General features: G+C 37.4%; 2 protein-coding genes across 4 annotated transcripts in view; one reads left to right on the top strand and one right to left on the bottom strand.

Annotated features, from left to right (window-relative positions):
* prkcaa (protein kinase C, alpha, a) overlaps positions 1-16,236 on the bottom strand; it is a 140,508-nt gene extending 124,272 nt beyond the window's left edge. The window contains exons 1-2 of one of the 2 annotated variants that reach the window (XM_041983763.1): positions 15,885-16,236; positions 14,047-14,078 (exon numbers count right to left, since the gene is read on the bottom strand). In XM_041983763.1, coding sequence (XP_041839697.1) covers positions 14,047-14,078; positions 15,885-16,051 — 199 coding nt within the window. In that variant the 5' untranslated portion in view covers positions 16,052-16,236. The remainder of the gene's footprint in view (positions 1-14,046; positions 14,079-15,884) is intronic. The other variant, XM_041983764.1, reaches the window with a different exon arrangement.
* A 2,990-nt stretch (positions 16,237-19,226) lies between these two features.
* LOC121637774 (beta-2-glycoprotein 1-like) lies at positions 19,227-23,203 on the top strand. 2 transcript variants are annotated; one of them, XM_041982045.1, is made up of 9 exons: positions 19,227-19,299; positions 19,518-19,694; positions 19,896-20,075; positions 21,221-21,317; positions 21,438-21,514; positions 21,665-21,850; positions 22,047-22,226; positions 22,461-22,658; positions 22,972-23,203. In XM_041982045.1, the coding sequence occupies exons 1-9, from the start codon at positions 19,227-19,229 to the stop codon at positions 23,079-23,081; spliced, it is 1,278 nt and encodes a 425-aa protein (XP_041837979.1). In that variant the 3' UTR covers positions 23,082-23,203. The 2 variants fall into 2 exon arrangements, with proteins under 2 accessions (XP_041837979.1, XP_041837978.1); XM_041982044.1 differs by having other exon boundaries at positions 19,506-19,694.
* Positions 23,204-23,919: the final 716 nt, after the last annotated feature.

Below are 23,919 nucleotides of genomic sequence, written 5' to 3'. Positions count from 1 at the left end.
ATTAAGGGTCCGATAGCAGCATGCTGTGGCATGATTATGATAACAAACTCACTGTAAATACACACCTGCATATAAATGTCCTGCACAGTGTATCGATCTCCACCAGATTAACTTACATGGGATATATGTTTATACATGTTGATACATGATTACTTTTTAGTGATTGTCCCAGTGTTTTTTTAACATGTCAGACAACTAATGAGCTTTATGTGCTACAGAACCACCTCAGTTTGTACCTTGTATCAAGCATTGCAGCATGTCCCATTTCCGTAAGGTCCTGCTGTATCAGATGGTTCTTTAGAGTTTGTGACTCTTTAGAATATCGTTTCTACATAGATATACTTATCAACCAAAAGCTTATAAACACATCAAAGGAAAAATGATCAAACAAGACATAAATATCACTTTTGATGATTTATTTATTGAGCAAATACTCATACGACATATGTGAGAGTGTTAAAAGTGTTGTGAACGTGGTCTGTTCTTGTTTCATGCCACGTCTTACTTTGCATGTTGCCTCACCTGAATCCTGTTTGTAGTCTTCCTCTGTATATATTATATATATATATATATTAGTTTTAGGTCTTTATTTGTCATTTGCCAAATCCTCATCTTTGTTTTATGCCATGTTGGTTTTTGTCACGCTATGCTGATTTTGTTTCAGTCACGCTTTGCTCAGCGTTTGTATGTTTTTTCCTTTGGTATTCTTGCCTTTGTAGAGGTTTTGCTTATCTAATAAAGCTATATTTACTTTTACACCTGCCAGACTGGAGAATTGTTTGCATTTGGGTTATCTACTCCAACACAGCAACACACAATGACATGACACAAACAACTCAAATCACACATTCTAGGGAACTATACAATCAGTCCTGCACATCAGCTTGGAGATATTTTAGCATATTATTCCATGCAGAATGATCCAAGTCCTGGAATGCTGGTGGATTTCTTCATATAACCTGAGCGCTTCAGGTCCTCTCCCACCCAACAGGTGGATATAGGACTTGGATCTTCTAATATATCATTTTTATCTATCTTAAAGCATTTTCTGACACAGAAACACTCTCATATGTGCACAAAACATTTTGTCCAAGTATCCTGTAGGCTTGTTTATTCCATTATTAGCAAACGACAGATGGGCAGAAATGTTCTTTTAGGACAGCAGCGGCTTTGTTCTCATCGCTCCACCATGTACACCATTATTATTAAGTGTTCTCCTGATGCTGCACTCATTAACATTAAAGAGTAGCTAATGCAAGAAAGCTCTTTACACATAACTGCTTAGAAGGTGCCCTGAGTCACTGCATACCTCGAATTATTGCATAGAGACTTTTATTGATCGGCCACTCACAACAATGGTAACAGTGATCTTGAATTACCTTAATTTCTAAACAACCTGTCAGACTGTTGGAAAAACTAAAAAAGTGCTTTTGTAATCTATATTTGACCCAATGTGTATGAATAAGTCTTTTTATGAGGGCTTTAAAAATTATTTACAGTTATTTATGGCATGATAACATAAACTTGGATAGGTATCCCATTAACAAAATAGGTATCATATACCATAGACCGAAAAGATTGGATTTTGAAATGTTAAATTATCTCTAAATTCTAAAATTTAATTCACTTTTTACAGAAACATTATAGTCGATCAATTTCCTCAGTTAATCGTTTTTATCTCACTTGTTGATATATATAATCTTCTAGTAAAATGCCAATTTCAAGCATAAGTATGATATAACAGGATGACTTAATTGTTTACCATGGGTGAAATAAAAAGGCACAAGAAAAATAAATATGTAATAAAAAGAAATAAATAGAATCCTTGAGTAAAGTCAAAAAAACAACAATGATCAAGCTGCATATTTTCTGTACTGATTAAGTTGACAGCCATCACTCACTGCTTTCAGGAAGCAGAAGCTGGCATACATTTTGCCCTAAATGACTCTCAACTTAAAACCCTGTGTGAGTACATGTGTATTAGTAAGTCTTTGTACATCTCTGTGTTTGTTTCTGAAAACTGCAGCATACTAACATGGCAGAATGGACAAATTCTTGCACGCAGAAGCCAAATGTACACTGTTGGTTCAGGCTTACAAACCCACATATGGCTGTAACTAATGTTGATGACTGAGATGATGGAGCTCAATAAAATTTATCATCACCGGGATTATTCAGCAGTCTGTAATCCACGAGTGATTTCCACATAAACGACTGCAGCGATCTGGCAATTTTGCTATGATTTAATGTACCAAAAAGGGGGGAGTAGGGTCAGTAGAGCTACATGGTTAAAACATGAAAGCCTGGAAGCTCATTTAATCCAACTGATTATCTCCAGCATGCCTGCAAACATTGCTGGAAAATGATCAACAACTCCATATGTTTGCAGCTGCAGAGTTAAATCTTTATAAATGTCTACACCGGAGGGAAAGTGCAGACTTGGTTCATGAGAAATTTTACTCCACCTTTGTTCAAGGAAATATGTAGGAGGCTGTGAACATGCTTACCTTTCAGATATGCCCTATAGCTTGTCTATGTATACACATTTCACCCCACAGATCAAGTGAAAACAGGATATTGACGTTTGTGACTGTGGGTAGTGGTTTTTTCCAAGCTGGCTGACTCAAATGTTATCTCCATTTGTTACAAACATCAATTCCTAATCACATTGATGCCCCTTCTTTTCAGAAGAAAAGACATTTAGCATCAAGCCTGCTTTTTAAATGTGACGGGATAATTGCTATTATAAAACCAATATGCACTTATAGATACAGAATGATATGGAAGACCAACACTTACCAATTAACAAAAAGATAGTTTAGCCCTTAGAAGTTAGCCTGTAGGGATTTCTAGAGCTCACACACTAAAACAGAGGGCTTTATTTAACTGCAGAGGTCAACATGAGGTCTGCGTTAAATGGCATGGCAGATGATCTATCTTGGGTGCACTGTAGCCTGCCAAAAGACCTCCTTTGCATGGCGGGATTTGCAACTCGTCTTTGTTGCAGCATCAATGCAGAGGTGCTATTAGGGATCACTTCCTACTGCTCACACCCTGCCAAAAATTAATCCCAGTAATCTGGCACACTTCCTATTACCAAATGACGGAACAACAGGTGCTCTGATTCACAAAACGAAACATGCTGTCTGAGACTTCAATTCCAATAAAAACTCATTAATCTCCCATTAAGCACATATGATACAATTCTTCACCCAAACTTATCAGTGCCAACCATAGAAAAAAATTTAAGACAGCCTACTACCCCTTTCAGACATTTACTCCCTCACATTAATCGGTAAAATCTGAATGCGTCAGACTCTTGTCTGAATGGACTGCCTAGTCACATGGTCACAAAGCAACAATGCAATCTGACCAATGTTGGCTAATGAATAAAAAAGTTATTTCTAAGTTGTTGTTTTTTTTTTGTTTTTTTTTTTTACTGTCCTATAAATGGACTTGTACTTATACAGCGCTTTTCCAGTCAGTTTGACCACTCAAAGAGCTTTACACTACTTATCACATTTACCCATTCACACACACATTCACACCCCGATAGGCACATCAGGAGGCAACGTGGGGTTAAGTGTCTTGCCCAAGGACACTTCGGCATGTAGTCAGTGGAAGCCTGGAATCAATCCTCCTACCTTTCGGTCGAAAGACGACTGCTCTTCCTCCTGAGCTACAGCCGCCCCTATAGTCAAATAAGTAGTAAAAGGCCAAGCCGAATGCTGTGTATTGCTTTTGTCTTCCTCAATGACTGACACACACACAGAAATCAAACAGCAAAGAGGCAGTGGTTGAGTCTACAAAACCAGGTGGAGTAAGACAACATTAGAGCAACCATGATCATTACTGCAAGTGCAAAGATACATTGGCAAGTAAAAGAAAAGTTCATATACATCCATTGGAAGTTCATATATGAATATAGGTATCTCTTGGAATATAGAATATTTCCAACTCCTCCCATCCTGCAATGCTTTTTCCCCATACAACCCAGCTGTGCTTTACATGTGCCTTTAATTATTTAAATGGATAATTACAATTGCAATGGCTGTGATGGGTCAGTCTAAAAGGTAAGATTGGTCAATCAGCCACAAAGCCATGCATTCAGAGACATATGTATGCACAGATAATGTGGAACACTAGATTCATTCACTTGTTGTTGTGGTCTTGCACTATGTTTTCATTTGTTCTCAGTGTAGCCCAATTTCGCAAGAATGTTGCAGGAAAGCGTGTTAAGTTATATAGTTAAAAGGAGACTGTGGAAGAAGGAATTTACTTTTTCATTATGTATTACCCCACATGTGACTGTGGGTTTGAAAACAAGCTAATTCCGAAGTAATTCCTAACCCCAGACAAAAACTGGGAAGTTCATGTCCAAGATATCATGTTGTGTTGTCCCCCTGATAATACATCACAATCAGGACTTCAAAATATTGGTTTGGAGGATCAGTATGGTAAACATTTGCATTTTATGGATTGGTTGGTAGTTATCACAAGTACATATAACTGGAATAAAAGAAAATGTGTTGTGATAAATATGGCAATTTTTTCATGAAGCCTTACAGAACTTAATATATTAATAAATACATGTAAATAAATTTGGATCTGGAAGCTCTCAACATGAATCCATTGTGGCTCTGCAACCAAACACTTCTACACTGAGAAACCACCACAACACAAAGCTGCAGCAGGAACATCCCCTCTTTCACATGGACACAACAAACATACACAAAAATTATGCATCTTTACAGAGAATGGCATCTCATATCACATTAAGGGTCTGACTTTATGTTTTACATAGACCAGGGGTGCCCAAAGTCAGTCCTCAAGGGCCATTTTCCTGCAGATTTTCCAATGTTTCCTGCTTCAACACACCTGACTCAAATGAAATAGATCCACCAGCCTATTAAGTTTTGCACAATGACTCATCAACTTGAGTCATGTGGTTTTGAAGCAGGGACACATCAAAAACCTGGGGGGCTGGGCACCCCTGCCATAGAGAAAAGCTAAGCAATGACTGAAGAAGCAGTTTTATTTAAAAAAAAATTACTGTTACATTCTGCAAAGGAAAAAAAAAAGAAAAAAAACCTTGACCACATGTAAAACAAAGCTCCTGGCATGTTTTGCTACAATATAGTCGTGTTTTCTAACTGACAGACCAGTGACAAAAAATCCACACCACTCAAACTGCACATGTCATAAGCCTGACAGCAGGAACATGGACGTCATCCCACCTGTGACTGCTCAGTTGGTCCCCTTCCTGCACTCAAATCCCCTTATCAAACTGTGAAGCAGATTTGGGCTAAATCATTACAGCATGCAAACAGGAACCAAACAAAATTCAAGTATCACATGAGATGCAGGCATCAGAGGATGCATCTCCCTCAAGCAGGATCTGTCCTGTGCCAAGATACAAACAGATATGCACCAATGTGTGCGGTCAAGATCTCCAAGCAGGCAAAGAAAGCAATCTCACCCAGATTTAGAAGCACTGCAGCAAGGGAGCAAAACATCAAAACATCTTATAAAATATTCACATATTTGAACACCAGTGTGTAGTTTAAAGGAAATATTTGCAATGATTGCTCATTTTGAAATAATTTTGATTTACATATTCAAAGATAGTCTCACTGAAATATGAGGAACATCCCACTCTTCCCATTCAAACATTACTTACACAGCGGCAAACACATTAGAACTATGAGGAATATTTCTGAACCCCATGCAGCATTCCCTCCAAATGCATGGTGGGAATTAAGGTGATAAATAATGCAGGCCGTCATGATGGATTATTCTAATCTTAATGCAGCTGTTCTGAATTGATTGTCATGAAACAGGAAGAGAGGTGAAAGGCTTTCAGGAAAATCCTACATGCCTAAACACTTTACTTACGTTTCTGACTAAACGCAGCTTTGTAAAACAGAATTATTATTAAAACCTCATTCAGTTGTATCAAAAACCCATTTGTTACTTCTCTGATTACATTTTAGCTTATTTAATCCTTTTTTAATTATAGTATGGCACTGATTTTATCTGATGTGCTTTATTAAAACTCCAGTAGTCAGCGACTATTTTAAGAAAGGTGTAAAGTCTACATAAAGCATTAGCAAACCATTTGCGAGCTGAGCTGCTTTAGTGTACCTTGACATTGATTGCTTTAAAGTCTATGGAGTGTTTTTAAGATGATGGAATGCTATTCTTCAAAAATAAAAAATAAAAAAAAACTCCATGACCTGGTGTTGTACTAATGGTGGCTGAGAGCCCAGTCTGACACATCAACCTAAAATATAACATTAGTGTTCGGTCAGATTTAACTTTTGTGATTGTGCTCTTTAGAGGGAGCTGCAGTTATCCTACTGAATGCTCTGTAAGAAAAAATAAACACTGGTTGTCTAAGAAGTCTCTGCCTGCCTGCAATTCATTGACTGTCTATAGACATAACTGTCCAATGACTGCAGATGGAGCAACTGAGTTGAAAATACCATAGCCTGCTGATATTTTGTATGTATGTAATCTGGCAAGCTGTGAGCTGTTTTAGACATTTTTCACGGATAACATGAAATCAGAGTGGAAAGTCTTTTACAGGTTCACTGGAGCAGAGCTATTATTGTCTCACTCAGACAGGCCGTATCCCTCTCCTTGTGTCCCTTTGAAGGGACAAAGGTCCATTGTGTAGGTCATGGTCCTAACACCGGTCTGTAATTTCAAAGTGTCAATCACGGTCATGATAGTTGCTGGTAAAGAGCAAAAGTTTGTCAGCACACAGATATTTTACTGCTTTTATATGGCTCAACAAACAAGTTGTCAAGTACATGTTACATCTGAATTGTTTGAAGATTTTGACAGATATCTGCTATCTTGTTATATTTAAATACAGAAAAAAATACACCTGTTATGCTATATTGTGCATATTTTCTGTAATGTTCAGTTTGTTTGTTTTTTTAACTGACTAGACAAGATCAATGAATGCACGTCTGCTACATAATGTCTTTGAAGGACCTCTGAAGGATATATTATGTGCAAATTTCCTCAACAACTATAACTAAAGAAAATGATTTGATTTTTAGGAAATCTCTGAATTGGAACGAGGGACAAGTGATTTGATTTTGGGGGTTAATTTGGATCGCCACTAGGATGTAGGAATTTTTGAAAGGATTCTTCATTATAGGGAGATAGGGAAAAATTTGCCATTAGAGCTTTTGGTTAAAAAATAATGTCCACAATCACTGTCAAAAAAATGTCTAATGTTTTGGCGGAGGTCTGCGCTGTCTGAGTGCTTTTAGTTAAAAAATTAACTGCTGAACCTGAATATTCACTTTTTAGTCCCATTATTGTGATATTTTATGGAAGAAAATAAAGAAGTAAAAAGAACACAATGAAAATGTCTCACGCTCACAGAATATCCTCTGCAAAGCCACTAATTTGATAACATCTGCAGAGCATGTGTGTCCCTAGATAAAGCTCTTGCGTAATCCAAATGTTGCCATCTCCAAAGACAGAACAAATGTCCTCCTATAAACAGAATGCATATAATACGTAGCAGTGTATATCTTCAGGGGACCAAGGAGCTGATCTAAATATAGCCCCATGCCGAACTCTGCCCCATCACCCTCTGTCTCCTAAACACCCACTCACACACATACTTGTGACATGATACTTCTCTGTTTTACTCCATTCAAACAATCTCTAAATCTTCATGTTTAAGTCTAAACCAAAATGGTATCAGGTATCAGAGTAGGTGTGGATGATTATGCATTGCTGTGAAAGAAGATCCTGCAGAAAACAAATACCTGATTACAGATCTCATCTAATTACCGTCAGGAATTGAAGGATGTGTGTTTGCTGTGTTAAAACATAGCAAGTGGCCGTGTAGAGCAAACCTATGAGTGAGGAGTTTCCTGACAGGGCAGGAGAACAAGCAGAAAGACATAAAAAGGTGGCAGTCTATATGGTACAAAACAACTCAACAGTTAGCATTAAAACTGTCAGCAATGAATCTTCATCTTAGCTGAAAGTATACCGCCTCTTCAGAACTGAAGCAGAACGAAGAATTAAGGCCCAAACAAAAGCAGGGTCACTAGTAGCTGATAAGGCAACAGCTGTTGCAGAGTGGTCAAGGTTTCACAGCTCTGGCTGAAGAGGAGAGCTTATGAGAATCACAGGATTTCTTGTCTCTGCCAGAAACTATTTCATCTCAGTCATTTAATTTCAGGGCAATACAATATGGAATAGAAAATTATTTTAAAGGCTTTCACGGTTGAAATTGCAGAAAAAAATTTAAGCTTTTCATTTTGTAATTGCATTTCTGTTTCCCAGAATCTGAAGTGTTACTTGTGAAGGTGTCCAGAGGGATTATTAATTCAAAAGTGCATACCAGAGGGTCTTGAACACCACATTTAGTCTGTTTTTATGTCGCCATATTAACAAAACAGTCCTGTTTGAATGAGAAACACTATTAACAGAAAATAAATGTTGAAACCTCATCATGATAAATGTACAGTAGAAGCAGTGGTTGTGCAATGTTAGATTTTCTTTTCTAGTAATATATTCTGCCTAATGATGGGACAAATTAAAAGAGTTGCTTCTCCACGGCTTTCTTGTAAAGTCACAGTAAAAGAATTATATCAGCATGGTTTATTTTAGACCATCTACAGTTCAAATTGTAATGAACTCTCTTGTCTCTCATTAAAAGATTAACTTTTTCCACAAAGCCATCTAACCACCTGGAAAATTGAAAGCACAACTAATGCATTGCTGTCTGAATGAAGCACAAATCTGGAACCTATGCGAATGGCAACCTTAAAAACAGATTTTTTGCTCTTAATGACTATGCTTTCATAATCTTGCTGCACAATCTGCCATCATTACAACATCTGAACCCAGCTAAATCAGTTTTATTTCTCTTTGTACATCAACAGCTTCTGTTTTATGTAACATTGCTCAACCACATTCCAGATTTAACTAAAGATAGAATGAATGGGAGACTGAATTAATGAATGACTGAATAAATGTCTGAATAAGTGAATGAATGAATAATGAATCAATCAATCATCTTTTCCCACCAGCCTCTGATTATTGAGCTCATAATATATTCTATTCCATGTAGAATACACGCTAAAAAGAAACATGTTGTCCAAGGGGCTCAAAAACTTTTAAAATAGCAAAAGAATAACAAATAAAAGAAGAAAACTGGCACAGGCCAGTATGACAAGACACTATGAACTGTCATCAAAAGCTTTATTGGAATTACACTGTAAACACGGAGAACAAAAAAAACATCTGTACTGTCCAAACACTGAGCTGCATGACCTTGACAAACGCACTGTTCATCGCTGGATGTCAGGGGAAGAAAATAATTATGATTATTATTACAACACTATCAAATACTTCTGTCAAATAAGTAAAGAAAACAAACTGGAGCTATCTAAATGCCTTCTGACATGTCAATATCACCAGACAGTTCATTTTCTTTAAGAGGTTTTATCTCTTTACACTCATTACACCTAAGAAAGTCACAACGAGGGTAATAAAGTCATAACACTTGGATGGACATTATGTGTTTTTCTCTCTTGGGAGGTTTGGCTCCTTCACAGGAGCAAAGCTCATTAGCTCCCACTACCATCAGAGAAAATTAGAAAGCTTCAGGTAAAATGTGGTAAACAACAATCTGCCAATAAACCAATGAAGAACACAGGTCATTTTGAAGAAATCATTATGCAAGAACAAATCCATAGACATTCTCTGCACTCTACAGATCATCTGTCTTACGAAGAGTTTGTTGATCAGAAAATGAGACTTTAGCAACCACTACATCATAGAGAAAAGCCTTTATCTCAGGATAACACAAAGAAAGAGGTTTCTGAAGCTCTCACGTCCATTTATGGTTCTTGTCTTTGTTCAAACATGGCTTCTACGGGAAATTATCCCAGATAATTAAATTACATTCAGTGCAAAGAGGCAGTTTGTAGGACTAATACTAAATTGATTTTGCATTTACTGTCATTTTAGACAGAAGCCAGCAGGAACATGCATTTCTGAGCAAAGGGTGTTGCTTCAAACAACAAGCGGTAAAAGAGTTAGACAGACTCAAAGGCCAATTGCTACTAAAAATTGCAGAGGATCAATACTGTGGTGCAGCGCTCTACTAATGGTTTCATGTTTTAGCTTACAGTTGCTGGAGACAATTAGTGTGGCATCATCAGACAAGAGCACAAATGCAAATTAGTCTTGAACCTCTTATTTCACGGTCCGTTCCCAAGGGGTGTTATCAACAGATAAAAATGAGCACTTTTGAAATATAATTGCATACACCTACAACCAGGCAGGGCTTAAAACATATGACAAACTGCAGAGAAATGGGAAAATATCAACAGGCTGCAGCATGATCTAAAAATATAACTTCTAAAACGTTCAAAATCAATGCAATAGCAGACACAATGGTACAACAACAGTATCTGTCTTAGCCGTTCACTGTACGCTCACGCTTCATATTCCCCCATATTAGCTACATTATTGAGATTGACTTAGTCAAAGCAAAGCTGAGTGGAAATCTGTTAAACAGGAAGGAAGCCAAAGCAAATGAAACATTAGCTCTCAGATGCATCTCTTAAACTGGTTGACAGTGGCATAACTACACCATCTACATCCTCCTAAAAAAGATCATTAGCAATAGAACATCATACTAAAATATAATACCACCATTTCCCCCATTAAGTGTAGCTACAGGTGCTCTCGAAGAGAAAGCATCAGACCAAACATTTAAGTCGCTCTGAGCAGCTGAATTCTCTGACTCACAAGCATGTTTAGTGGCAGATTACACCTTGATGAATCAGAACTTTGAGTAAGAAAACTAAAATGAGAAGTCCTTAGCTTACCCTAACAAGCAACTCCCTAGGTGCCAAGAGACTGTGATTTTAACAGGATCTGAAAAGTAAATCAGCTGAGTGACACAAGCACAAATTATCTGGCTGTATTACAGTGTCATCTAAACGGTGATTCAAGACACCCTAATGCACAAAGGCGGCACATCAGGAGCTTGAAATAAGATTCCACAGGAAAAGTGACCAGGAGATGACAGACAGATCGTTCACAAAGCAGATACCATCTAGAAAAGTGCTTACTGATGGGCTGGTTTGTTTCCAGAACCAACTAGCTTTACTGAAACAGTTTATTCAAGGTGTCATGTTGAGGTGTTGGGTTTTTTCACTTTGGTGTTCATTTTAGACACACAAAAAAAAATCTGCTTTTCTAATAAAGATTTTCCATACACTTACACGATGTACTTCAGTTGTAATCCATTTATTTATTTCACTTAATCTCTCTTTAAAAATCTAATTGGGATTCATTATTTGCTGTAAGAAATGTCATAGCAAATTTGAAACTGGTCAACACGACTTTCAAGAGCTTAAGTTAACATATCAGGACAATAAATGCTTCATAACACCAAGAGTATGTGTCAACTACTCTAAATTACTACAAAAATCAGCGCATATTACGTTTAGAAAAGTTAAAACCCACCATCAAATCAATTTATGTGCTTATCGTTTAAGCTTTGACCAAAAACTTTACATTTTTATTAGGAGGCATTGACAAATACAAACATGACATCCCAGCTCACAGGATTTCAATATTTTGTTTTAGAGATTTATACGGAAAAAAGGAAATAGCATGCATACAAAAATTGGATTAAATTATTGTCGTGCAATTTTGATTAGTCAAACCTTTTAAATATAAGCTCACAATACTATAAACTATACTTGACAGTGTAATACTGAACAACTCAGCCTATTCTTGAAAAGGGACATTTGAAGGGCTGAAAATTAAATGTCACTCTAGTTATAGAAATGCCACTCTCCAGTTTATCACTTCCTTATTTTCAAGAAGTGACTGAGAGGCTTGGTCTCCCTGCTGGAGAATTTGACCCCAATTTTATCTTCAGTTTAATATTTGATGGCTGGACAGATGTTATAAAGTGAGGACCTTTCACTCTTTGAATAGCTGCAGTGCAATCACCTTCCTCTTGATAAAGCAGGATCATTATTTATGCAACAGGTCCAGGCGTGGATTTACGATGGGAAAAATAAGGAGTGTTCCGGTTTTGAGAGTCGGTGATGAAAATAGACGGAAAAGCTTAGATGCACCATGTGTTTGTGCTTCTTTGTGCTACTTTTTTATCATCACCTGTATGTAAAGTTGCAACAATAAGGCAGAAGGAAAATGACAACTTGCTGTGAAAGCAGAGGAAGGGGCTGACCTACATGCTCGCAATAATGTCAGACTGGGCAAAAACATGTTAAGCTATCAACAACCTGACACCTTAGTTGACTCATTATGAGCCTGGTTTAAAGTAGAAACTAAAGGTCTCAGCGCAAGCTGCATCTCACTTCCATGCAAACAGATCAGAGAAAAGTGTGGGTGTTGGACTGCTGGCAGTCATGCCCAAAGGGAGAAGATGGATTTACATGAAGACGTGGCCTAAAATGCATGTGCCTTTATGATTTCTTTTGCAATATATATGCTCTTAAAGATAGACTGTAACTGTAATGATAAGTAATGGTTGAGTTAAAACTTCTGCTTGTCTCACTCGCTCTGACGCTCTCAGGAGAGGTGATTCGGAATAACTGAGATTTAACTCCTCATTTCCAACAGACAAGCTATTGTCTGCAAAAACAAGTGTTTTCATTTAAATCCCTCATAAGAGAGAAATGTTACTGCTTTGGCTCTTATTTGACTCTTTAATCCCACATAATCAACCTCTGATAAAGATCATTATATAATAACTGTGCCAGAGAACACTATTTTAATTTATACCAATTTAACTGAAATTGCAACAGAAAAATGTACTTTATAAAACACAAAAGTTTAAAATGCTATGTTACAAAATTCTGCTCCAAATATATTTTTGGGAGTTTTTTTTTTTTATTACTGGAACAAAGAGGGTTTCTATTTTATTTCTGCACCTCCACAACGATGCACATACCCAGTCAGGTGATTTAAACTTTTAACACAATAACTGGCGATGCATAATAATTGCAGGGAAAGGAAAACTGCATCCATGCAGACATGGGATGAATGACAGAAAATTAACTTTTCAAAAAATTGTAAGGATGGAAAGACTCCACACATCAAGGTGTCATGAAATATATGTATCTATTGTTAAGAGAAACCACTCTTTGATGTTATTTGCTCTGTTATCTTTACCCAGAAAAAGACATTTTTCCACATTAAATGAGCTGAAGTTAAAAATAGTAGTTTATGGGGAAAAACACTTCCAAAGATGTTGCTGAAATAATAAGCCATAAAAGCAGATCAAACTATTTGTGTAGTTCACAGCTTCGCTTTATTCTTCTCTTTCCCTTCTGCCCCACTCTTATTGTAAAATGACTTTATCTCTTTTGGTCTTCAGCTAATGCAATTAATACAAATCATGCTTCAATTATTCCATTTTTGCCACACTGTTTCCCTTCAACAGACCTTGAACAAGTTTCCTTTATTAAGAGGCACCTCGCTGAAAATAAGCTGTTAAAAACCTATATTACACTCCAATTACTGAGGTGATGGTCAACAATTCAATTCAATTCAATTCAATTCAATTCACCACCAGGCAACAAAATCCAAGGATCCGATTTAACAGATAACAAAAGCTTTAAGTTATAATATTTGGCCGCATAAATTTGAAGTAAATCTGCACCTTGATGTGAGCTGACATTTAATTTAAGTGACCACTTTAATTAACTGTTAATTTAGCACAACCTCCTATATTCATGAACACAACAAGAACAGGAAAGGTTGATGGGTATGCGCTCTAGGTCAATGATGCCCAGTTTGTTCCACATCTATTATTCTTTTCATATCACAGCAGCAAAAATTTCATAAATAAATAAATCTACCAGACAGTAAACTCTGGTATTCACACTTCCTTTGGTCACAATTGAAGGAAATAAGTGATGAGGAATGCTAAATGTTTAAATACATATTATACTTAGCACCCTTTACATTTGACACACACATATGCATGGACACATGTCTGACAGTTTTCTTTACCTTGGCACTGGAATCCTTGCTTTCCAAACCCCCTGTGAAAAGAGAAAAGATTTAATTGAATAGATGTTCACTCTTTATACACACGAGTAAATCAACTCATTTATTCCATGGACACACAGTAATATATCATATGTGAGTGGTGAATAGGAACTTTACAGAGAATTCAGTTTCATTTTTCACTGAATGCATTTAAAATCACAATAACCCCTACAGAAAATATCTGTGCTTTTTATCCTTTTATGCATGGCCGTTGCACCGATGGGGACGAGGGTGTTTTAACAATCACACTTTTCCTGATAATCGGGTTCGACACCAGCACTTCTCCTGCTCTTTTTTTTTTTTTTCCTTACAGGGACTCTTGACTAGCCTATAAGAAGTCTTGAAACCAAATCCGAGATATTTTCAATGAACTCAAGTGCAACTGCAACTAAAACTCTCTTAGCTGAACTGGAGAAAAACTGTTCAGCCAAGTTCCTGTGTTTTATTGGATGCCTTCCAGAAAAGGGACACTGTTAAAGCAACAGATAAATGTCCAACCCCATATGGATAAGAGGTTCAGGTGTCGGCATTTATTTTGTCATTGTGTTATATGTTTCGTCTCAGTCATTCTGTTCAATCACACTGTGATGTCAGAAGCCATTATCATCAGTAAACCAGGCTGCATGAAGAGGATCTGTTCTTTTTAGTTCTAAGGAAATGCAACAAGTTGTTTGCCTTCCAGTTTTACACCATGTTGAGTGTGTGCTTTGCACTAAGGAGTGGTATTCAGTTGGCCAGAGGTTACTATGTAAACCAATGATGCAAGATACAGCCATTAAAGGCCTGAGATCAAACAACCACCATCAATAGTAAAAGGGGGGTCTGAGTGTTTGCACCGAGCTATCTGCAAGTTCACTCTTCTCACATTTACCAGTGAAATATAAAGCTCAACAAAAACAACTCCAGTGACCAGTCTGGACAAAATGTTCAAAAGTATGTTTAGTCATACTTTGAGAAAACATTTCTCCCCTTGTACCACCAAAAGGTGGCAATCTGTGCCTCTGCTTCTGCAAGTAGCTGCCCACTTCAGGAGTGTGTCAACTGAAAGGATCCGCAAATGTTTTGCAGCTTAGGTGAAGTGCTTTTCCATGAGGGATCACGCTGCCAGTAACTTGCAGAATTACCCAGAAAAGACAGCTTCATGAAGCGATACTCCTCCCTACAACCGGCAGAGAAGTTCAAGGGAGCATATTACTCATTCAAATACTTTGACCAGGCCCAATTACAGCGGCTGCACTGCACGTTTGTTTATGAGGGGAAGCCACAAGAGAAGTGGACTTTAACAGAAGGATCAGTTGTCATTTGTTGGCTCTAGCAGGAATTTGTTCGCCTAACCTTATGAACCACTGTAGTGGCTCGCAAACAGGGATTCTGCCACCACTAAATCCCTCATAAATGAGAATGACTGTTTTAATTTCACTCTTCCACAGTGGGAATTTTCCCGGTTTAACACTGCATATGAATCATATTGACTCACTTGTCTGCTGCTTTTCCATTTAAAGATTGTTATTTTCAATTCAACACTAATATACACAGCAGCATAGTTCTTCCCGTATGGTAGTTGGACAAAACTTAATCTTTATGAAATCCTAAGACAATCCTGAAAGACTGAGTTTGGACATTGCTGTATTAACTCTCTCTTAGCAAGAAAGTCTTCTACAAGTGCAGGGATTGCAAGTTCAGGAGGAGAAAGTCGGCATGAAGTTGTGTTACATCATGCAGCGGACTCAACTGAAGTTATCCGATATGCAACAGGCAACAGTTAGAAAAGGGGTGGAGGTGGGAGACGAAAGACTTACCAGATGAAGTCGGTGCAGTGGCTGCAGAAAGTCGGCTGCCTGAAGAATCTGGCGATGAATTTATGGTTCTTGACTTCGTGGACGTTTTTTTGCCTCAAAGCACCTTTTCGAGCAAACCTGTTTGCTGCGTCCGCGGTGGACGACTCGTTCAAACTTGCATCAGCCATGTCCCCTAAAAGCACAAATCAATGCAACAGCTTCACTTGTGCTTTCTTCAGCTGTTATTCAGCCCGTTGAGACGATCTAAACTCAGGGTGGAGCCAAAAGGGTGCGGAGCGGCGGTCTTCACCGGAGACACTGGACTAACTGTTTGAGGGCTTTCCCTGCCTGTCGATGCCACTGGACTGCTAGACACTGACAGCTCCGCTGGTCATCAATATAACCATGGTGAAACACGCTGCTTCCGGTGTTAGCCTACAAAATAAAAACCTGATCTTCCACTCATTTCGATTTATTTATTCAGTTATATATATATATATGCTTTCACAAAAAAAAAATTATGAGTGAACAAGTAGCCATTGTACAAATGAATACTTAATGAGACCTTTAGAAAACCTGGAGAAATATTACCAAGATGACTGTTAGAGACTACAATACAGTCTGGACCTTTACAAGCTTGTTAGGGAAAACAACTACTTGAGATTCCTGCATAGTACTGTCCCTTTTCCAGTTTAGGTTCAAGACCATAGCATTAATAATGGAAATGCCCTCCTGAAGTTTTGATTTTACAGGTCATGCACCTAGTGGAAAATTTCCCCTAGTGGCCTGCCATATAGTATAAGTATAAAGAATTTTTCCACTTTTAATTGTGAAAATAGAAAGCTTTATTGTCACTGCAAAGAGGTACAACAAAATTTAGGCTGTGGTTAAATTTGGCTATTGAAGTTTGCATGAGTTTGAACATTTTTCTAACAGGTTATTAAATCAGTAATAACCAAAAGTCTTTCTTTGCATCATTTACCAGTTTGTACAAGAGTCTTTCATAAAAAAAAAGATACCTTTCTTTCAGTTTGATCATAAAATAAGAAATGTATAGGTTTGTTGTCATTTTATGGTTTATTGTTATATATGCAAAGTGTCCCTTTCATTTGCTCTATTCCTCACAGACATAATTATAAAGTACCAAATCCCACCACCTGGATGAAGTCAAGCTGTTTTTTGTGTATTGACAATCTGACTGTTTATCATGTCCAATGAAACTTTTGCAAACAAAGTTTATGTTTATCCATTTTAATGTATGAAAACTACCATAAATCTATCTTTTAGCTCCCTCTGTGTCTGTCCATGTATGTGTGCATCCTTTAATCTCACAGTCGTTGTCATGAAGGCTTCTGTACTACAATACATGAAAGAGTCGCACACCAACCTTTAAACCATCAAAAAGAACCAGTGGAGCCTGTCTGAATATTCATGTTTCTACTTTTAACAGCAGCATTGTGGATTACATCCTTGATCTGCCATATCTGAGCTCTTTGGAAAATTGAAACAAAAAAATTTTATTTAAAGTACATATTAAGTCCTCTTGTTCTTATGCGTGTGTGCGTGTGTGTGTGTGGGGGGGGGGGGGGGGGGGGGCTGTGTGTTTTTATCTATTTAAAAAAGTAAAAAATCTAATAGTTACTCTTCCCAGGAACAATCATAAAAATCACTCATTTTATTATTCAGTAACTTTTTCCGGCTGTGTTCTTGTCTGCCTTTGTGCAACTTGACTCTGCTCTGCTCCCCTTCCTCCTTTTCACTCCGGCTGATGTCACGCAACAGGATCCACTGTGGGTGGGAGGAGGCCCCTTTCCCTGGTCCTGCTGGAGGAATTTCTGACCAGTGCGTCATCGTGTGGAAAAGCAGCGTATTGCATACAGTATGTAGACTTCAAGTGTGTCATGTGGTTCTCTTATTCTGCCTTAAGACGAGTACCCTCTACATTTATTTTGTCTATTGAGAAGAAGAAATGGGCTAATTCATAATTGTTATAATGCTGTTTTGTTGCAGAGTAAGTCCCTGGATAGGAATTGTTCATGCTTTGTTCAGAATTAACAGGTGATAACAATAATTTACATCCTATAATAAACATAGAACCAGTGTGTTAGAATAGGAAGTCATGCTTTTAGTTAGTGATACGAGTTAATGATACACTGCAGCAGCAATGTGTGCCATTATTTTTAGATGAACTGCTTTCTGTTTCTCTTGTGTGATGGAATAGTACTGAAGCTCTGAGGACCCCAGTCAAGTTTCAGTTCAAACTTAATGCATCCTTAGGCCGTTTCCAAAGTGTCCAGATCTTGTGTTATAGCTTGTCCTGTGTCCTGTGTTTTGAATTAGCCATATAAACAGAGCTTATATGATACTTTGCATGCTGTTAAAGTCAATAATGCAATATTTCAGAGGTGTTTGCATTTCCTCTTAAGCTTTGCTTTCACCCTGGGGTTCAGGATAGGCAGACTTACTGAGTGCATTTGGATGAATAATTATTACCTAAACATGTGGAGAGTGATAGCTATCTCATATTGGTTTTCTTTTTGTGCTCACTATAATTTCTTCTAGTAATGTGCCAGTATTGTTCTTCAATAATATCTGATGCTGTTTACTTTTATTGGGTTATTTCTTCATTTTTGAAACAAACTTTTACTTTCTGTTTTATAGTCTGACTGAGTTTCATATGAAACGTCTTGCTGGTATTGTTTCTTGTTATATAATGAATTGTATTGCAGCTATTGCAGCACTTGGGCCCATGCAAAATTGTCCTTTAGGGACAATAAAATATATTTGTCTTTTTACCTGAATTCTAAATCAGTTTTTTAAAAAATTGTTTCACACAATAGTTGATGGATTTTTTTTGTTCTCTCTTCTAATTGTTTTTATGCTAATTTTCTCCCTAGGCTTGATCTGAGCTGTTTGAATTGCCATTGAAATCTGCTGATTTGGTTGCCTCGTCTTTTTTCTGAGCTCAGGTTCCATACAGTTCACTGACCTGCAGAGCAGCCTCAACAAAATCACCTGTCATTCCCTGAAGTCAATTATTTACTAATTAGATTTTACTGAATAAACCTGGTCAGCTGTCCTTCAAAATCATGCAACAGTGAGCTCAACATGTCAATCTGTAAAGCAAAAATAATTAAAGAAAACATGTAAGAACTCTTTGTAAGGATGTTTTATTTAAACAATGCTGCCTGACTGCATACTTTCATCCATCCATGAAGGACACTGGCTGTTATTGGTAATCAACAAATTGTTTTACCCAGTTACGTACTGCATAATTTCACTGATTACAGCTGTGGAGTGTACGGAGTTTAATTTTAATCAACAGAGTCTCTTCTTTTGTTTCCTGATTTAATATATGTCCCCATGTTCCTTATAGAGATGAACCAAACTACAGATGTCCATAAACCAGAAAGACATGTGCAACCAAACCCTTATGGTATGTCATTGTTGTGAAGTTACGTCTGTGTTTCAATAAGATTAAGACACATTATTGACATTGTAAACTTACAGTGTAATTTCACACACAAATCACACATAAATTTCTTTTCATTTAACAGTTTGTGACTGCTGCTTATACCAAATAAAAGTAATCAACTTTGGGTAAACATTCAGAACTTGTGACCTTTGTGCTCTATCTACGAGATTTTAAACTAGCTTCTGATAGGAGGAGGTTGTCACTGCCCTATTACCCAGCTGCCCTTATAGTGGCCCCATCCACACCTGGATGCAGGGGATGCCAAAGAGGATTCAGTGCCAAAAAGATGGCTCCAACCTTTGCTTTATTGCTGCTGAGCCAAGCAGCTTTTGTCACACTGGTAACATCTGGGAAAGGTAAAGTGAAACAGAATAATTCCTTAATTTTCATTTAACATGTAAAGAATTTGTGTTTGTTTGGTCATACTTAGTCATTGTCTTTTAATGTGTTTGCACTTTTAAACATTCGATGAGAAGAAATTAAGAGTTCATCAGATACACTTATTAAAAAAAACAGGTCATATATCAGCTCACTTTTCTTTACTTTACTTTAACTAGTTTGTGGCCGACCTCCTGTCACTGATGGGATTGACGTTTCTACCCTGAAACGTGTGTTTGAGGTTGGAGAAGAGGTGACCCTCACGTGTGAACAAGGGTACCTGCCGTCAACAGCAACCCCTCCCAGAATAACCTGTACTGCCACAGGAGAGTGGACGCCGTCAAACCTGGCATGTTCCCGTGAGTTATGATCGTGATTATAGTCTGTATTCTAACCTTGCAGTTCTTTTCTGTTGTCCAAGCAGAGTGGGCAGGGAGAGGGGACAAAGGCTGGCTTGAACACATTTTCTTTTTCTGACCCTTTAGAAAATCCAATCATGTTTCTCTTTGTTTCTTACAATCCCCAGATAAGAGAGTTTGTCAAGCTGGAAGTTTTACTTCACTACACAATGACTCCATCTGTCTGTCTTACCTACCACTTGATGAAGTCCTAATGTTTGTGTGTTTGTTTTAAAACAGCATAGTTGATCTTAAATTTTTACCGGTGACCAAAGGAAAAGCTTATATGTAGGAATGACAATGTTCAGTTCAGGTAGCAATGCAGATTGTTCACAGAGGACCAAATTCACAAAGCAATGCTTTAAGGCAGGGGTGTCAAACCCCGGTCCTTGAGGGCCTGTGTCCTGCAGGTTTTCACCATTTCCCTGATCTAACACACCTGACTGAAATTATTGGGTTATTGTGAAGAAGTTTGGTTGGATCCATTTGATTTTATTCAGGTGTGTTAGATGAGGGAAACAATGAAAACCTGCAGGACACCGGCCCTCGAGGACCAGAGTTTGACTCCCCTGCTTTAAGATAAGAGCATAGAAGTACACATGCTGAGGAGGTAATTACAAATTTATCAGGTGGTAGCAAGCAACAAACTGAAACCCTGATGAAAAGCAAAACGTCGGTAGAATGAACAAAGATATAAAAGTCCAGATTTAACATGAAGTCTAGTTTCCAGATTCCATCACTAAGAAAACAATGAATAAATAAAAGAAAAATGCAATAAAACCAAGAATCATTGCATCGTGTGTTCAAATATAAATGCAACCAAGATGATAATAAATAAAGAACAAACATATCTGAAAATGTTGCCTTATCCATGAAACAATGAAATGAAAACGAAATAACTGATGTTCATGAATGTGAACATTCAACAGATGAATTCACAATTTCACAAAACCACGACGACTCTGTAAGTTAAGCTGTTCAAGTACAAGAACAAAACCTGGTTATGGCATTAATCTACTTATCCAAATGATTACTTGCTGTCTTAAGCCAACTAGACATTTATAACAGATGCTGTTTTGTTCTTGTTTAAACTTCTTTTCTTTTAGCCAAGATGTGTCCGATCCCCAGACCTCTGCAGCCATTTGCTAAGGGGAGGACAGAGGCTCCATTCAAGAGTGTGCTTAACTTCTCATGCGATGATGGGTAAGAGTGAGCAACAGTGAAATTTATTATGCAATAGATCATTGTTATGTACATTATTACATTTCATAACAATTTACACTTTTCATTTTTTTTTTTTCTTATCTATTTATTCTACCGTAGGTACGTTATGATAGGAGCTAAAGAAAGCACGTGTTTGCATGACAGTACCTGGAGTCATCCATCGCCTCTCTGCAAAGGTGCTGCATAGAATATGAAAACAGGCTTTATACACACGCTGTGGATTAGAAAGCTAATCAGGTTTCATACCAATAGGGGGATTATGTTTATAGTTTGTTATGCTGTCATGTATTTTATCATTGTGAACATAGTTGTTCTTCTCCACTTAGCTGTGAACTGCCCCTTGCCGAAACCACCAAAAGATGGTAAAATTGTCCATGATAAGCCAGTAACAGGGACCACAGCCATTTATGGACAAGGCTGGTCATACGAGTGCAGTCCACCAAAAGCTCCAAGTTATGAGAGAGGATCCTGCATGTCTAATGGAAGTACAACTGAACCACCAGTTTGTCGAGGTATGTGAACTTATGGCCCATAAGCATGTAATCAGTATAAGTGTGTCTCTTCAATATACATAAGATGTAATGAAAATATGCAAGAATGTTAACCTTTTCCTTTTCAGACCACAGAAAGCAACTCTACTGTTCATGTCAGTATTAAATTGTTATAAATCACATTTATGTACAAATCCTCTGCCCAATTTCGTTCTAGAGGTGAGCTGTTTTGCCCCAACAAACATAACTAATGGCGTCATCACATTTGCTGTAATAAGACCACATGGCTACAAGGAAAAGATTAAGTATGCCTGCAATGAGCACTATAAAATGGTTGGTGATGCTGAGATTCAGTGCCAAAACACAGGAAACTGGTCATCAAAGCCAGTCTGCATGGGTGAGTCATGAGAAAATAAGATCTTCCATCAGGCTTAAGCTCAAACAAATTGCTAAAGATGGAACAGATGTCTCCCGGTTTTGAGCTGTAAAAGGGGATAATACATATTGTTTTTGTTCAAAATTATGATAAAAGTTTTAATTAGCTAAGAATGATCATTTTTAACCAACAGAATGGATTAGTGATGTGTTAACTTGTGAAAACATTATGACTAGATCTGTTCTTTCCACACAGCTCCCTGCACCGTTGGCATAAAAAGAGGTCGTATCTTCTACAATGCCAGGAAGATCTGGATCGCTGACTTGAAACCAAACAGAGTCCTCCATCGAGAGCCTGTTGTCTTTTATTGTATGAACAAAACTGAGAAGTGTGGCTACCCTGTGGCCAGCACTTGTAACAATGGAAATCTTCCCATCCCAGAATGCTTTGAGGGTGAGTTCATGTCAGCTTGATCAATCTGTTTCAAGTTGTTGTGGTGATAACAGTGTGACTAATAAAATTCTGTTTATATCAGCTGTCCAGAGGAAAGTACAGTTTGTACACTACATGTAGACTTCAGGGAATTTAAAACAGGATGAATGTTTTATTGGGAACCACTTTTCCTAAAAAAAAATGTCACTAATATATTAAGTCAGATGGCTTGCATTCATCCTGTGTAGAAAAATAACGTTTTATGATTAGGCACCAATGATACCTTCTATTTTTTACTTTTTTTTCTTTGCTATTGTTTACCTTTTTCTTTTAGAGCCAAGTAAACTGGATTACAACTTGAGGCCTAAAAGCCTTCCATCTGAAATAACAATGTGTGCTGCTTCGCCTCCTCCAAGCCCGAGAAGCTCTCCAATACCTGCATGACAAAAACTGGATGATATGCTGAGACAGACTCCATCTTTGTTTAATCTTGTTTGTTCTTTCATTATCAACTGATAAATATGTACTGTTTCGCTTAATTAGAATAAAAAAATAATTAAAATGTGTTCTTGACCCTTGAAATACTAGGAAAGCACTCAAGATGGCTGATGAACTTTAGAACCTATGAACCTTTGTGAATCTATTTGCTTTGCTGAATTATATAACACTGTTCCAGGGATGTGACGGCAGCTCTTTGGAATCCCAGTTAAATTTTAAAATATTCAAAATTATACCACCTTTTAAAAACTTAATTATAGTTTACTCATATGAATGCTCAAACACTAATATTTTAGTGGCTTTATTAATTAGTATGAACTTAAAAGGAAGTCAAAGCACCAAAAGTGAATATATTTGATTTCACTTAATATGCAAGAGCTGAAAAGCCTGTTCACAAAAACAAAACTGATTCAGCCTGTGATGTGTGTTTAGTCAAGCTGCCTGAAAGCAACTATAGCTGTAAACATCAGAACTTGCTCAACTTTTGACCAGTGGGCTGCGTAATAGATATTGTGAAACCTGACCTAATTTGGAAAGGAAACATGAAGGCTGATCCCCAAAAGATCAGTAAAGACAGTATCAACTCAAAAACACAAGACAAGGATTCAGATTTGACATGTAATCAAATGAAATTCAGAGTTTCTATGATAGCTCATACATGGTATTGAATAAGTGCTTCCTTTAATACTGGCTCAAAAGATTATTTCAAAAGCCACCCAAAGCTTAACAGAAGAAGAATATTAAAGTTGATAAAACTAGAAACAAAAATCATTTCTAAAGAGGA

Source organism: Melanotaenia boesemani, chromosome 4 (genome assembly GCF_017639745.1).
Source record: "Melanotaenia boesemani isolate fMelBoe1 chromosome 4, fMelBoe1.pri, whole genome shotgun sequence".
Classification (NCBI taxonomy): Eukaryota; Metazoa; Chordata; class Actinopteri; order Atheriniformes; family Melanotaeniidae; genus Melanotaenia; species Melanotaenia boesemani.
The sequence above is the reverse complement of the archived record's forward strand: the minus strand, read 5'-3'. Positions and strand labels throughout refer to the sequence as shown.

What these genes read in the sequence shown, in the direction of transcription:
- LOC121637774 (XM_041982044.1), top strand. Translation starts at nt 19,227, where the DNA reads ATGTTCCTTATAGAGATGAACCAAACTACAGATGTCCATAAACCAGAA. An exon ending in GTCAAACCTGGCATGTTCCC is followed by an intron (nt 20,076 to 21,220) that starts GTGAGTTATGAT and finishes CTTTTCTTTTAG; the next exon opens with CCAAGATGTGTCCGATCCCC. An exon ending in TCCATCGCCTCTCTGCAAAG is followed by an intron (nt 21,515 to 21,664) that starts GTGCTGCATAGA and finishes TTCTCCACTTAG; the next exon opens with CTGTGAACTGCCCCTTGCCG.